The 14,835-nt window shown below is 39.2% G+C and overlaps 1 protein-coding gene, 1 long non-coding RNA gene and 2 other non-coding genes across 4 annotated transcripts in view; 1 reads left to right on the top strand and 3 right to left on the bottom strand.

Moving 5' to 3' along the window:
- LOC104952776 (Down syndrome cell adhesion molecule-like) overlaps positions 1-6,445 on the top strand; it is a 107,770-nt gene extending 101,325 nt beyond the window's left edge. The window contains exons 13-17 of the mRNA XM_010779651.1: positions 1,584-1,680; positions 2,482-2,610; positions 3,502-3,669; positions 5,630-5,700; positions 6,044-6,445. Of these exons, the coding sequence (XP_010777953.1) occupies positions 1,584-1,680; positions 2,482-2,610; positions 3,502-3,669; positions 5,630-5,700; positions 6,044-6,445 (867 nt within the window). The remainder of the gene's footprint in view (positions 1-1,583; positions 1,681-2,481; positions 2,611-3,501; positions 3,670-5,629; positions 5,701-6,043) is intronic.
- Positions 6,446-7,616: 1,171 nt separating this feature from the next.
- Positions 7,617-9,469, bottom strand: LOC104952771 (uncharacterized). Its single transcript, XR_799138.1, has 3 exons — positions 9,318-9,469; positions 7,787-7,830; positions 7,617-7,694 (listed from the first exon to the last, which is right to left on the bottom strand). It is a non-coding gene; the product is annotated as an uncharacterized lncRNA (long non-coding RNA).
- Positions 9,470-10,214: 745 nt separating this feature from the next.
- trnai-aau (transfer RNA isoleucine (anticodon AAU)) lies at positions 10,215-10,288 on the bottom strand. Its single transcript has one exon. It is a non-coding gene; the product is annotated as a tRNA-Ile (tRNA).
- Positions 10,289-14,216: 3,928 nt separating this feature from the next.
- Positions 14,217-14,290, bottom strand: trnai-aau (transfer RNA isoleucine (anticodon AAU)). The gene has a single exon. It is a non-coding gene; the product is annotated as a tRNA-Ile (tRNA).
- Positions 14,291-14,835: the final 545 nt, after the last annotated feature.

Below are 14,835 nucleotides of genomic sequence, written 5' to 3'. Positions count from 1 at the left end.
ATATATATATATATTTTTTTTATTGAGTCCGGCACAATGAGTTACATTTACACGGTCTATATTTTTCCTTCCCCCCCCTCCCGGTCCTAGCTATTAAAGTAAATAAATACATATATAGGTCCAAATAAAGTAATTTAAAAGATAATTAAAAAAAATTAATAGATAAGGAAATAAAGAATAACAACAATAATACATATATCCATATACTCACATATGTATACCCACATATACATATACACATATATATATATATATGTACCTACCTACACCCATACCCACACATTTACTTACACGCATACATACACATACATGTAAAAAACAAAAAAACATACATTCATAGTCAGTGCAGATTCTAGAGTCTGTGGGGGCCCTAGGCAAACATTCACTGGGGGTCCCTCGAACCAGCTTTTCATCACCACGCACAGCCCCCCCGGAGCGGAGCAAGGTAACGAAATGTAAGATAAGAAGCAGCATTTTACGGCTCGCTATGCATGGGGCCGCCTTGAGGGGGTTTCCCGACATGTCGTTGCAGTCAATTAAAGTGTGTTTCATGTTGTCGTTGCTGTGGACCTTCTTAATCTACTTTCTTTGGGGGCCCCCTTCTGGTCCGGGGCCCCAAGCAGTTGCCTGCCTTGCCTGTTCGCATGCGGCGGCCCTGTTCATAGTCCCCCCTTTCTTCCTAACTTAGTGTCGTAAGTTCAGCTACTGTATGTAGGCTATCACAGAGCCCCGGACAGATTCAAACATTTCTGNACTCAACGAATCACTTGAATTGACGACTTCTGGTCTACCAGGAAAGTCTCAGATGAGGTTAGCCCTGAATGAGAGGGACAAACGTAGCTCACCACCAGCCGCTGGTGGTGAGCTACGTTTGTCCCTCTCATTCAGGGCTAACCTCATCTGAGACTTTCCTGGTAGACCAGAAGTCGTCAATTCAAGTGATTCGTTGAGTAGTCGTTAATAGTACTAGTATTTCTTAGGGCTGTGCGATTATGGCAAAAATCATCATCACGATTATTAAAAACGATTATCCATTTACTTTGAAAACATCCATTTATTGTAAAAATGTGAACAGTATGTTTTTAACAGTTGATTACCCTGAACTTTAAGTATAATTCAACTGAAAAACCAATAAAAAAAAAAAAGATAATTACATTTTTTTTTTTTTTAAATAAAATTATAATCGTTTTATTTCGAGATTAAAATACGATTAATTGCACAGCCCTAGTATTTCTTCACAAAATTGTTTCAGTTGCAGGACTGAGGACTTTTTCCTTATTATAAGGGGGCAGCCCTTGTCTCATTTAAGGAGCCCACAGCCTGTCCATATGTCTGTTCTCTATTCAGATGGAAAGCGGAGAGAGAGAGGAAGTTAAGGGAAAACGTGTAAAAAAAAAAATCCTAAAATATTCAAGTAGAGTATAAAATATTAAAGAGCTCCCTCTCAGTTCAGTTTAATGGTTATTAAAACGCAGTGTGTGAACGAGTACATGTGTAAAGCAATTTTGTAAAATTGCAAGGAATATGAGCCTTAAGATAAGCCTTTTTTTTAGCATAATTTCTCTCTCTGTTTCTCCTCTTAGATTATGCCGACTGTTCGTGGGGACTCAGGTTTCTTCTCCTGTCACGCCATCAACTCTTTCGGGGAGGACCGAGGCATCATACAGCTGACAGTGCAAGGTAACACTCAGCTCATATCTTTTTCATTCGGGAAGAACTTTTCCTCCAGGTGAAGAGAAATGTTCAAGCGCTTATTACTTAATTCATTTCATATATCTAATTGCTGTACAGCAGGGGTGTCAAACTCAATTTCATCTCGGGCCACATTAGCATCATGGTTGCACTCAAAGGGCCAGTTTTATATATAAGACTATATAAAAATACATTACAAATATTTAATATATATAAAATAATGTATTATATTACATTATTGCCCCTACATTGGATTATTATTGGATAGGGTAATAACTTCATAATTAACTACGTCTGAAAGCAGAAGTCTAGGGCCAATAATTGCAAGTCTCTTCAGTGAGAATGTCACAAAATGTTAAAAAAAAAGCCAAAATAAATAAGTGACATTTTGAAAAAAAAAGAGTCAGACTCAGAGAAAAAGGCCAATTCTAAGAAAAAGGCATATTTTGAAGAAAAAAAAGTCAGATTCTGAGAAAAAAAAGTCACATTTCAGATGCATTGTGGGACATGTAGTTTATTGGCAACGTGCTTCTGTAAATCGGCATGTAACCGTATAATAAACACATTATATTCTTTGCAAGCTCTTGTGGGCCACATCAAATGAAGTCACGGGCCGGATTTGGCCCCCGGGCCTTGAGTTTGACATCCCTGCTGTACAGGGTGACTCCCTCTCTCTGTAATTGTTCACAGGGGAAATCCCACACAGAGTAAAGCCAATACATCTCTCTTTCGTCCAGTTCTGTTTCAGCGCTGCTGCTTTAACTATGTTGTGTTCTCGGTTCTCCGCAGAAGCCCCCGACCCTCCGGAGGTGGAGATCCGGGAGGTGAAGGACCGGACCATCGCTCTGCGCTGGACCATGGGCTTCGATGGGAACAGCCCCATCACAGGATATGATATCGAATGCAAGAACAAATCAGGTAGACACAGGTTCAGGAAATCATACAGTGTTCAGTTCTTTGATGAAAACTAGGATGAAGTATCAGAATCAAAACTGAATATTTATCTCGGGGGGGAAATTGGGCAGTTGCTCAGTATAAGAACTAATTAAAATAAACAATACAAGATAAATAAAAATAAACATTTGTACACAAAAAGTCAGAACGTGAGATAAAAAGATCAAATCAATACATTTAGATAAACATAAGGATAGTTTATGTAACTCTTGGAAATGTGGTTTTATGTCAGTTGCTCAATATTAGAACGCAATAAAAAATAAAATGACTAAAAGTAAATAAATATGTTTTGAAAAATAACAAGTTAAAGTAAGAATTTGTGATAAAAGGATAAAATAAATTGATTTAGAACAACATAACAATAATGCATTTATGTCAGGTGGGGATTGGGTTTTGTGGCAGTTGCTAAATTATTGAACGAAATAAAAAATGACTTAAAAAGAAGATACAAAATGAAAGGAAGAATGTGCAGTAAAACGATCAAATCAAGATATTTAGATAATCATAAGAACAAATAGTTGTATTTATTTCAACTCTGTACTAACTGTAAGAGGTTATTCAAACATAACATTTAAAAAAGTTACAGTAAGGTTAGAATGTGTTATCAAAAGGTAAAATCAAGATATTAAAATTGGGTTCTTTGGCAGTTACTCAAAAAAGATCAAATAAAGATATTTAGATAAACATAAGAACAAATAATTGTATCTATATGTATTTAACATAGTATTATTGCTAATAATAAAAGCTTTCTGCTGAAACGTGGCTTCACAGCAAACTGGAAATAATGTAATTAGATTCTTGAAACATGACTCTGTGTTCGTAACAGTCTGTTCCCCCCCTCTCTCTCTCCTCCAGCGTCATGGCTATCAGCCCAGGTTACCAAAGATGTTTCCCCTCAGCTCAACCAGGCCACAATCATCGACCTCCACCCTTCGTCCACCTACAACATCCGCATGGTCGCCAAGAACATCATCGGCAACAGTAACCCCAGCAACGAGCTGACCATCACCACTGATGAAGCAGGTAGCTGTCACATGACATGTTAAACTGTTTTAGAGAGATAGTAACGTACTGCTTTCTGCTTTATACATGAGAGTAACACATGCGTCACTTCCCGGCAAAAATGACGGCTCCGCCACTTTTGGGGGAAATCAAAGCTGTCATTTGAATGGCGGTCAATACAAATTCTGAAGTTTTTGCCAATCCGATCAGAAATGTAAGAAAACCGTGGATTTTTGGATTTTCAAAGAGCCCGATTACGATGGCCAGACAGCCAAACAATTACATGAAATCATTGGAAATCGACGCTCGGGCTCGATGTATAATAAATACATAATAATTATAATTATACATTTTAATAACAGAGCATTTCTAATAAAGGTTCTTAATGTGCCAGTAAACATTTTTAATAATCATAAAAACACATGTAAAAACGATTATTATTATTATATTTATTATTATTTCATGTATGTATTTTAACTACTTTGCTATTGGACACATTTTTTCTCCAAATAGGCTATAAAGAATTACTCTTTTTCTCCAAATCACTCTTAAAAGGTAATTTGGCTAATATTAACTTTGAACTGTCACTATAATTTATTTTAATTCTCTAAAGAGAATTGACTTCCTGTCTAAACGCTGGTTTAGTGTCCATTTTCTCCTGGCCCTCAAACCTGTTGAGCCATCTAACACATCATTATTTTATGGTGGTTTGAAATGGAGCCATCATTTTTTCTATCTGGGGAAACAGATCAGTTCTCTGTTGCTTTTAGTCGGCTCCATCAGTGTTCACTTATCCTCTATTGCCTCTAATGACCCCCCCCACAGGCATACCAGCACATTAAAACGCCCCATCTTACTGGATTCATCGCTAAAATAGAGTCGTAAACTTCAAATTAAATAAAACATGTATCCTCAATTTATTTTAAAGGTTAAAGTTGATGATGTTACACTTTATTTCTTTTTCTTTTTTTTAAATGAACATTTAGTTGAGATGTAAAGACACTTGAAGGAAAAAGAGCATGGAGGAAAATCCATTAGAAAAGCAACAGCTCCATCTAGTGAACGGGATAAAAATTATCATCTCTTCCATTAAGAGAGGACCTGTGTACTATACAGCTTTGTGTGCATGTAAATGGTCTGAAAAACTAAAAAAGTCCTTGCTGTTTTTATTAAAAGTAAATGTTTATTGTTTTAGAAATATTATTTAAAGGTCTCCTATCATGCAAAATGCACTTTTTGATGTCTTTTATACTGAAATGTGGACCCACGGCCCTATCAGAAACGTTGCTATCAGAAACAATGCCCGACTGTTTTGGACGTAATATGGTCGGTGTTTACATTAGCATCGCTAACACTCAGAGCTAACCTGTACTGGAGAGCATGTGTGTGAAGAAGCAGGAAATAAAAAGGAACTCACCTTGTGGTATAACCGGCAAGAGAGAAAGCCTTTGAGCTCCATACTGTTTCAGAAATAATCCTTGATAATCCATGATATGGCGTTTCATCACGGCAGTAGTTAGTTTAGACAGTAGCTGCCGGGTCCCGCATGAGCTCATTAAGCTTTATACCCCAAATCAGCACTTTTGAAACAGGAAGTGAAATAGAGGGATATGAGGCATGGCTAGAATGGGTGATCTGTTTGGTATTCTGAGCAAAACACTTCATAGACATGTTTTTTATATTGTTGTATATATCTGAGACCTATGCTATTGCCTAAGAATAGCACGATAGGTGACCTTTAAGTTATTGAAGTAGTCCTTTAACCTGGACTTTGGCTGCATAAGATTTGCTAGCTGGTGCCTCAGCGCCAGTTCATTTTCTGTTGTATGTCTTTATAATTTAGCCGCTAAACTGTTTATTTATGTACTTATCTATACTGTATGAACATCTTTTAAAGTATTTGACTGAAAATTCCCCCGAAAGTTTGAAAGTGAAACTTGAAAAATGTGCAGTAATATTGAATAATGTTCTTTATTTGCAGCCCCTGACGGCCCCCCACAGGATGTCCTTCTGGAGCCCACCTCCCCACAGAGCATCAAAGTTTCCTGGAAGGTAAAGTACAGCCCTGAAATACATATGTAAAATGATTTGACCGATTGAAAATGATCGTCATGCTTCCCCTAAAAACGTCTAGAACTGCAGCGACAGCAACGTAACTTAAAATGGTGGCAGCACTGATCGAGGTTTTCTGTAACTGCCCGAGTCTGTTCACATTTTCTTTTACATTAACCAGTTTTTACACACTGCAGAGCCCATACTGTGTTCCTGTTAGTGTTTACTTCAAAAAGTATTCCACTGTGTTTTCTGATGGAGGGAAACTAGTGAGTTTGTCTCCACCACTGAGGTGAAACCGAGTAATAAGCTCAGTTTTCCTCTCCTCTTCCTCGCCCTGCAGCCTCCACAGAAGCACCTTCAGAACGGGGTGATCCGCGGCTACCAGGTGGGCTACAGGGAGTACAGCCCGGGGGGGAGCCACCAGTTCACCATCCTCAGCCTGGACACCAGCGGAGACACCATGGAGAGCATCATGCTGGACAACCTGAAGAAGTTCACTCAGTACAGCGTGGTGGTGCAGGCGGCCAACAGGGCGGGCACCGGGCCGTCCTCTCAGCAGGTCGTCGTCAAAACCCTGGAGGACGGTAAATATACAACCAAGTCTCCGTCTCAGCAGGTCCCGTCCTCTCAGACTTTTCCAACCCAACAACTCCAACCCTGGTCCAACACCGTGTCTCTCTCTCCTGTCCTGTGTTGCACACCTCCTCCTTGTTTCTCTGGCTTCCCTGCTCACTGTCTGTGATCACTTAAAAAGCAAACACTTTCCGCTGTTTGCCAGTCCTGCGCGTTGGGGGATTGTGATGCAGTTAATTACAGCTGTTCTTTATTACACTGATCTCAGACCAAAATTGTACAAAACAGAAACACGTGCACATGTTGGGATTTAAGTGAATACATTTAAAACACTGCCCAACCTCACACCTGATTTGGCTGTTGCTTTCAGTTATTACGAGTACCTACTATTACATATAGTACAATACTTAAATTACATATCTGTTTTTTATTTGTTACTTTGAACCATATCTCTTCCAAATACGCCTTTTTGATGCAATGGCTCTAGCTCCAACATGCTTTTGGAAAGGCTGCCCTCTAGTGGACATTTGTCAAATTACATCAGACAAACACTTAAGAAATGACATGTAGGGTGATTTTTTAAATATATGTAAAACGTCCCTTCTTGTTTTTTTGTCATGAAACATTTTTAAATTGTAATTGTATCATATTATCTCAAGCTAAATGTACCTGCTTCAATGGGTTTGAATGACATATATATCCACATCTTTACACTCATACTAATTATTGGAAAGTTTAGGAGTGCAGTTGTCATATTCAAAACACATTTCAACCGCTCAATAATTCCACAACTTAGAATTAAACACCACTTTCCTCTTCAGTATTTTGTGGTTGTTTCAAGATTTGTTTCTCTCAATAAAAAAATAAAAAAGGATGTGTTTCATTAGATGTGGTGCAAAAAAAGAAATGATGAGCGTATCTTGACAGTTGTTCCAGATGGTATATATGTTGTTATTTGTGGTATAGCTGGTATGTTGAAACAGTTTTCGTCATTTAAATAAACAAATCTTATTTTCTCTGCAGTGCAATGCAGCGGTTAAAAGACCGTGTGGCTTCACAACCAAAATAGAACCCAGAGTATAATCAGCAGGACTCTTTTAACCGGCTGAGGCCATCGCAGCACCAATCAGCTGCTCCGCCCCACCGTGGCTGCGGATCCCGATCAAATGACACCAATCAATTATACTCCATTAAATAATCAAAATAATAAATCAACGTTTTGGCTCCTACACAGTCCCTCTTGTTCTAATTCACATGCCTCTTTTAAGATCCTCCCTTTCTCCCCCCTTTCTCACAGTTCCCTCTCGCTCCCCTGAAAACGTCCTGGCTNGTGTGCCTTGGCAGTCGGTCGGATGTTCTCCGTCCCCTGGTTCACGTTGTCCTCCGATATCTCGATCTTCTCACAGTCGTCCATGTTGCTGCACAGACACAGGATTTAATGCATTGTGCTCTTGTCAAAAAGAAAAATAATGTGTGAACACAAGCACAGAAGGCTAACTCGAGTACTCACAACTCAAATCCAGTGCACTGGTCCATGATATCACTGATTTCAACCTGGAAGAAAATAGGAACCACATCATAAACACAAGTCATTAAGCTTTTATGTTTGATAATAATTCTCTGCTCCAGTTTTTCTCTTCACTATATTCAGTCTAATATTTAATATTCCATCCGTCACATACTTATGTTAATATAATACCTTGCTTTATATCTTGTTATTGTTAATTTGTAAATTCAACATGTACATTTTCTACTTTATTGTACAATGCCATGTATGTTATGCTGCTGAAACACAAACATTTTCTTATAAGTGCTAACTGCTGTAAAACATTTTGACCACTCTGTAGGAGCTTTTCATCTCAAGGACATTTTCCATTTCTTTCTTGTGTTTGAAAGACATTGTGAGTTCAATACTATGATAATAAAGCATTCATAATACATGTCATCCTTTACAAATCAATAGCTATAATGAGGATAATGACTCAGCAAGCCTATTTGAATGGTAATCTTCATGTTCCAGCTTCTCCTGTTTTAGGATGTGCTGCTTTTCCTAACACTGTACTCTTACTCTAAAAGGGAGCATTTTGGGGGTTTTGGTCAACCAACCAAGAGAAGACATGAGAAGGTGAAGAAGATACCGCTTCATAGGCCAGACCACTGATCGGTTATAAGAGGAGTTCATTTTCAGATTTAAAATCAGGGAAATAATCTAAAAGTTGCCTCCCAACTTGTATTATATTCTATGGTACAACATTCATACTGTCTGCCCGTTTACAAAGGTTTCATCTTAGACACTGATCTGACAAACAAGAGCTGCTCTGTTGTAATAGTTGCCCAATCAGTGCTGTATGTGTATTAGGTCAACGTTTTTTATCCTAAAGAATAAAGAAATGTACATGTGTATGTGTGTGCAGTTGAGGGTTAACTGTTTTCTATTCAAAGTCTATAATCTATAACAGCCAGTGATGATGGGTTTGCTGTACTTGTATGATAATAGCATAAAGCAGTATTTACACTATAATTCATAAATATAATTTAGATCAATTGTTTTTGACTTATTTCCAGTTGAAAGCCGAGTCTTCAGTAGTGCTGTGTTGCTGGATTTCACACTGAATGTGAACAGAAACACAGCAGCTTTAAGTCCACACAGTCCCACTCTGTTGCAGCCTTGCCAAAATAAACTGTTGCACACTGAGCCACATTTATCACTGCAGCACCTTTGGCCAAGTAAGGCTCTGTTTGCACAACTCCAACTTGACAGCGATGCTTTCTGACCCGGGATAGCCTGAACAATACATGCATTTCACCACTAGCTGACCTTACATGTAATATAAAATCAGAAAAAAAGTGACAGCTCTGTCATGATCGCTGTCGGGGTTGAAAAGGCCCGAGCCCCGGCTGCAGGAGCAGGCCTGCGGTGGCTGGCCGGCTAGCATGCTAACAGCTACATGCTAACAGCTACAGCTAGCTAGCTGCTCTGCGTGAAGAGTTTCTGTGTGACAAGTCCCCGCAGACACGCTCAACATCCCCCATTAAAGTACCTCCTCAACCTCATCGTCGGAGACATTTTCCTCCGGCTGGTCCAGATCAATGTCAAACATTCCGGCCATGGCAGCGCTTCGCTCGGATCGCTCTGTGACAGAATTGCAGGCGTCCCCCACCTCATGGACAAACACCCACCGCCGCCATAACCGGCTACTACACTGAGCATGCGCAGTGCGACACTCAAAGAGAGGGGCGGTGACCTGGGCTTTTATTTTGAAGGACTGGGAGAAACTGGTGAACAGGTTTCTTATTTTATGTGGGAGTTTTTTTTCTTTTTTTAAATGGTGGTAACACGCACACACTGTTACAATATTGTGCACAAAACCAATTGCAGTGTGCAATAATCACTGCTATTTAAAAACATACATTTAAAGAAACACTCCAGAGAGTTTTTTTTATGAGGTCTCAATACTGTGTTATTTATGTCACTAACTTAGTTCTTCAAACTACTGCCAGTAGTGTACTTATTTGTCATTTTATTACTAATGTCTGTGTGCTTTCCTTTTAATCATTGCTTGCTTGTGTGAAGATGTGCAATTTGGACATGGACTTTTAAAAGTAAATGTAAAAAAAAAACATTGCTCCCACTTTGCAGCATTTCAAAATTTATTTATTTCATTATTTATGTGAGTATTTATACATTTAGCAATACATTTAGTTATTATTGTATTTGGGTTTGTATTTTTATTTCCTTTATGATTTATTTTGTATGCATTTATTTCTATTGTAAATGTCATTTTTCATTTGTGGAAATACTTGTTTAACCCGTAAAATTATTCCGTGTTGAAATAGACACTTATTTGCAGTTATTTACTAATTTGATTCCCTTTTATCCCCCCCTTTTGATACTCTGGTCAATCGTATCAACTTAGGGTGTGAGGAAAAAATACTCTTGTCCAGTACGGGGATCGAACCCGCGACCTTGGCGTTATTAGCACCACGCTCTAACCAGCTGAGCTAACCGGACTTAATTAGGTTTACAGACATGACGTGAAAAAATCAGACAATCAACGCCCTTAACCCCAGAATAGCAGGCGTTCCCCACAGCGTTGGAGGCGGGGCCTCGTTCATTCCTATGACAGTTGCTCATTGGCGCATGAAGCCAAGATGGCCCAATTTTTGAGAGAGCGAAATGTCACGAAAGTATTCATATAATCCTGATATTATCATATAATCCCTTCTTATTGTGCATCCATGGGTAAAGGTAAAACTCATGTATTACTGAACACGTCACATGAATGTGCCGGGCAGCGCGGTCCCGTGGGAGATCCGCGTTCATAATGCCGAGGAAAATAACTCTCGGAATAACGTTATTAGCACATTTTACAATTTGAGGACCGAATGTTTTTAATAAGGGCTATACAAATGTTCATACTGGGTAGTTTATTTAGTTAACAAAAAATATCAAACTATTTACAGACGTCTCTTTCCCAATATTAGTCAATGGGAAAAAGTATTTCCGGGCCCAGCGACTGATACGGAGGTGTACTACCGCCGTTTGGCCACAACGAATATTTTCCTCAGAGTCCGGCGTGCTTCCTGGGGGCTTGGTTCGACCTCCACCGTTGCTGCGGCTGCAGGTTGGACCCTTCTCCCATAACCAGCTACTACGCTGAGCATGCGCAGTGCGACACTCAAGGGCGGTAACCTGGGCTTTTATTTTGAAATAGAGAGGCGAAGTCCCGCCCATCTACTTCCGACACGGAAAAATTATGTATTGAAGTCAATAATTTTTTTCCTCCACCAAATAAGAGATAGCTAAGATAAGGTAACTTTAACAAGATGCCTGTGTGCTTAGTACCAGGTTGTAATCATAACAGCAATGGGTCTTGCTCGTTCTTTCGCTTCCCGTCTGATGAAAGGACCAGGAGTGAGTAGATCAAGTTAGCTACCTAGCTAGTAGCAAGCACGTTATTCAATCTTTATTTCAGACTCAAGGTCCATATCACATACAAAATGACAAAATACCCAACAAAAAAACAGATGAAAAACATAAAATCAGTCCAATTACAGCTAGTAGCCGCACATATATGCTCACTGTCTGTAGAGGCTGTTGCGCCAATGTCTCCAAATCATGGAAGAGAACCCAGTAGAACTCTTCACAGGGTTAATTAAAATCGAGATAAAATGATTGTCTGACTCTTCTTGGCGACACATGAATTTGTACATTACATTTCTTAAAAGAGCTTGACAGGTAGTAAGGTACCCCCAAGTTAACAAACAGCTGGCTGGCACTGTGCCATCTTGGTACCCTCACCAGCAACCGTAAAGCATCATTGTATGCAACTTTTAGTTTTTGCATGCTGCTAGACTTGTAGTTACTCCACAGGTGAGCCGTGTACAATGGTGTACAGAAAGCTTTAAAAAGTGACACCTTGACGTTAGTTAGCATTACAGCCCTAGTCTTGTCATTTTTATTAGCCTTAACATGAAGTAACATTAAGTAACCCAAAATGTTAAACAGTAAGAGTAGTAGTCATATTTCGTGAACCCTTTGAAGAGTACTGTCACACCGGTGTGACAGTACAAGGCAAAAGCCTTCATAATATTGATAGGAATATAACTGGAAGGTTTGGTGTGTCTACGTGCTACTGAAGTTGAAATTTCGAACTCAGAGTAGGAGAAAAAACTCATTTTGAGAAAACGACCTTTAAAGATTGCAGTGAGGCGCTAAATAAACCCTCCTGTTCTTTGGATGACAGCTTGCGCCTCGAAGCTCTCCGTGAAGGTATTTCATGTTCGGGGTCATTTGTTTTTTGTATAATCTTGCNAAAGGAGAAAAGTGCTCATCTGACTGAGAGGCGAAGTCCCTCCCTTTCCGGTGGACCTCCATGGGACCTTATTTCGGAAAAAGTATGTATTGAAGTCAATGGCGAGAGAAAAGTTATCTTTCGATCCCGTTTGAATTGTGCCACGAATTACACATATGATGTTTGTCAATTTAAAAGATAATTTTGCAAGTAAAAAAAAAAATGTTTTGTCGTAAAACTGTGAAGTAAAACTTTTTTTGTGTGAAACCGCTCAATGAACTACATCTCTGGTCTCGCACAACAACACACGTCACCAAGATGGCCGTCACTAATACTGTTTTGCCAAAAAAGGGATTGTCTAGATAATCCATTCCAGATTTGATGAGTCTAGGTATAGTGGTCTTAGATCAGGACCTGGTCTAATGTGGTCAAGATGCGAAAAAAGCAGCCAAATCTCCCTTTTTTGTATTTTCACATATAGAATAAAGGTTTTAAAAATCTAAAACTGTGTTATAACCTATGGTTATAACGAACGTTTAGACTCTCTGGGATAATCTAGTCCAAATAAATTGGCTATGAAGTAATTTAAGAGGATTGTTCGCTCAGCGCTGTAAATTCAATTTCCCTTAACTTTCCCCTTGAAGGTGGGGTATGTAATTTACTTCAGAAACACTTTTTGTCATATTCCATGGAATGCTCTTAACATGCCGATAGCAATGAATATATGAAATGGTTTGACAATAAATACATTAAAACAATTCATCTGGGGAAGCCGTAGCGCTGTAAAAAGCACGACCAATCATTTTAGCCGGCCCGGCTAAAATAACTGGATGGCCTACCTGCCTGTCAGCCTTCCATCTGTGCACAAACTTATCTCGTGCCCTCATTGGTCATGTGCACGTCCGTGTGTGTTGGAGGAGGGGCTCTGTAAGGAAGTTTTAGATTTTTTCCGGCTGTTTATTTTCAAATTCTAGCGCACTCGAGCTGGTTTCTCCAAAATTACCTACCCCACCTTTAACTGCCGAATCGGGAGCTCTGAATCGGAAGACTTCAGCGTTGTCACTATCACCACAAGGAAACACGTCCAGAAGAATGTCATGCAAAGCTGCCTGCCTTCCTTCGATTCTCCCTGAACTGCCTGATCTTTTTAATGTTCAATGTCAACCATTTGAGCAGATAGCATGAAGTAGAAAAGATCGCTGATGCTAATGTAGCATTAGCGTTAGCATTTCTCCCCCGGGGGNCCACGAATTACACATATGATGTTTGTCAATCCATCCATCCATCCATCCATTCTGCTGGAACTGCTACCTCCGCGACCCGACCACGGATAAGCGGGAGAAGATGGATGGATGGATGGATGGATTGACAAACATCATATGTGTAATTCGTGGCACAATTCAAACGGGATCGAAAGATAACTTTTCTCTCGCCATTGACTTCAATACATACTTTTCCCGAAATAAGGTCCCATGGAGGTCCACCGGAAAGGGAGGGACTTCGCCTCTCAGTCAGATGAGCACTTTTCTCCTTTTCCATGGAACTGGTGAACAGGTTTCTTATTTTTTGTTTTAAAAAATGTGGTAACACGCACAAACTGTTACAATATTGTGCACACAACCAATTGTAGTGTGCAATAATCACTGTTATTTAAAAACTTAGATTTAAAGAAACACTCCAAATTGGTTTTTTTATGAGGTCTCGATACTTTAATGAGTTATTTTTATGTCACCAAGTTCTTCAAACTACTGCCAGTAGTGTACTTATTTGACTTTTTATTACTAATTTGTGCTTTTCTTTGATTCATTGCTGCCGTTAAGTGTCAAAATGTGCAATTTGGACATGGACTTTTAATAGAAAATGTTAAAAAAGCATTGCTCCCACTTTGCTGCATTTCAATATTTATTTCATTATCTATGTCATCATTTATACATTTCTGTATCAAGTAGTAATACATTAAGTTAATTATTTTTTATGCATTAATTGTCATTTTTCATTTGTAGAAATGATTTTAACCGCAAAATTATTCCGTGTTGAAAAAGACACTTATTTACAGATATTTACTCGTTTGATTCCCTTTTTTTTCCCCCGTTTAAATACTCTGGTAACATTTTACTAGCTTTGCGTTTGAGGAAAAAGTTATTTTGTCCAGTACGGGGATCGAACCCGCGACCTTGGCGTTATTAGCACCACGCTCTAACCAGCTGAGCTAACCGGACTTTAACAGCTTCGCAGCCTCTGCTGCTGTCCGGAAACTACAGTTTTCTATATAGCGGACTACAACACGGATGTATAAGGATATAGGATGTAGAACGAGGGACTACTGTAAACTCATCTAGAGACTCTGCACCGTGCTCTGATTCTGTTGTGTTATGCTTTATGAATGGGGACAACAGAGAAACATATTCTTCGTGACCAAAGTTGGAATTGAAATAAAAAAGGGAAAGTCAAATTTATGCTCGTCAACCACCACACTGGATCCAGGTTTCCTATATCCTTCAGAAAAAACAGGAATTAAGCCTGATTATCTTTCTAACTTTACTGACCTTCCGTATTTATTTCACTTAAATTACCACAGCCTCTTAAATAAGGTATGCAATGGAGTTTGCCATTTTGCCTCTCACATGTTGAGGATTAGAACCATTGACCCCCGCATTGTTAGGTATCCATTTACCCCTCTCGCCAAATAAACCTAGATGTTTTTCTTCAACATTTTACCGGCTCTGATCATTCGTATATTAGGGTTAGACTGCCAAGGCACACA

Source organism: Notothenia coriiceps, unplaced genomic scaffold (genome assembly GCF_000735185.1).
Source record: "Notothenia coriiceps isolate Sejong01 unplaced genomic scaffold, NC01 NC01_scaffold00020483, whole genome shotgun sequence".
Classification (NCBI taxonomy): Eukaryota; Metazoa; Chordata; class Actinopteri; order Perciformes; family Nototheniidae; genus Notothenia; species Notothenia coriiceps.
The sequence above is the reverse complement of the archived record's forward strand: the minus strand, read 5'-3'. Positions and strand labels throughout refer to the sequence as shown.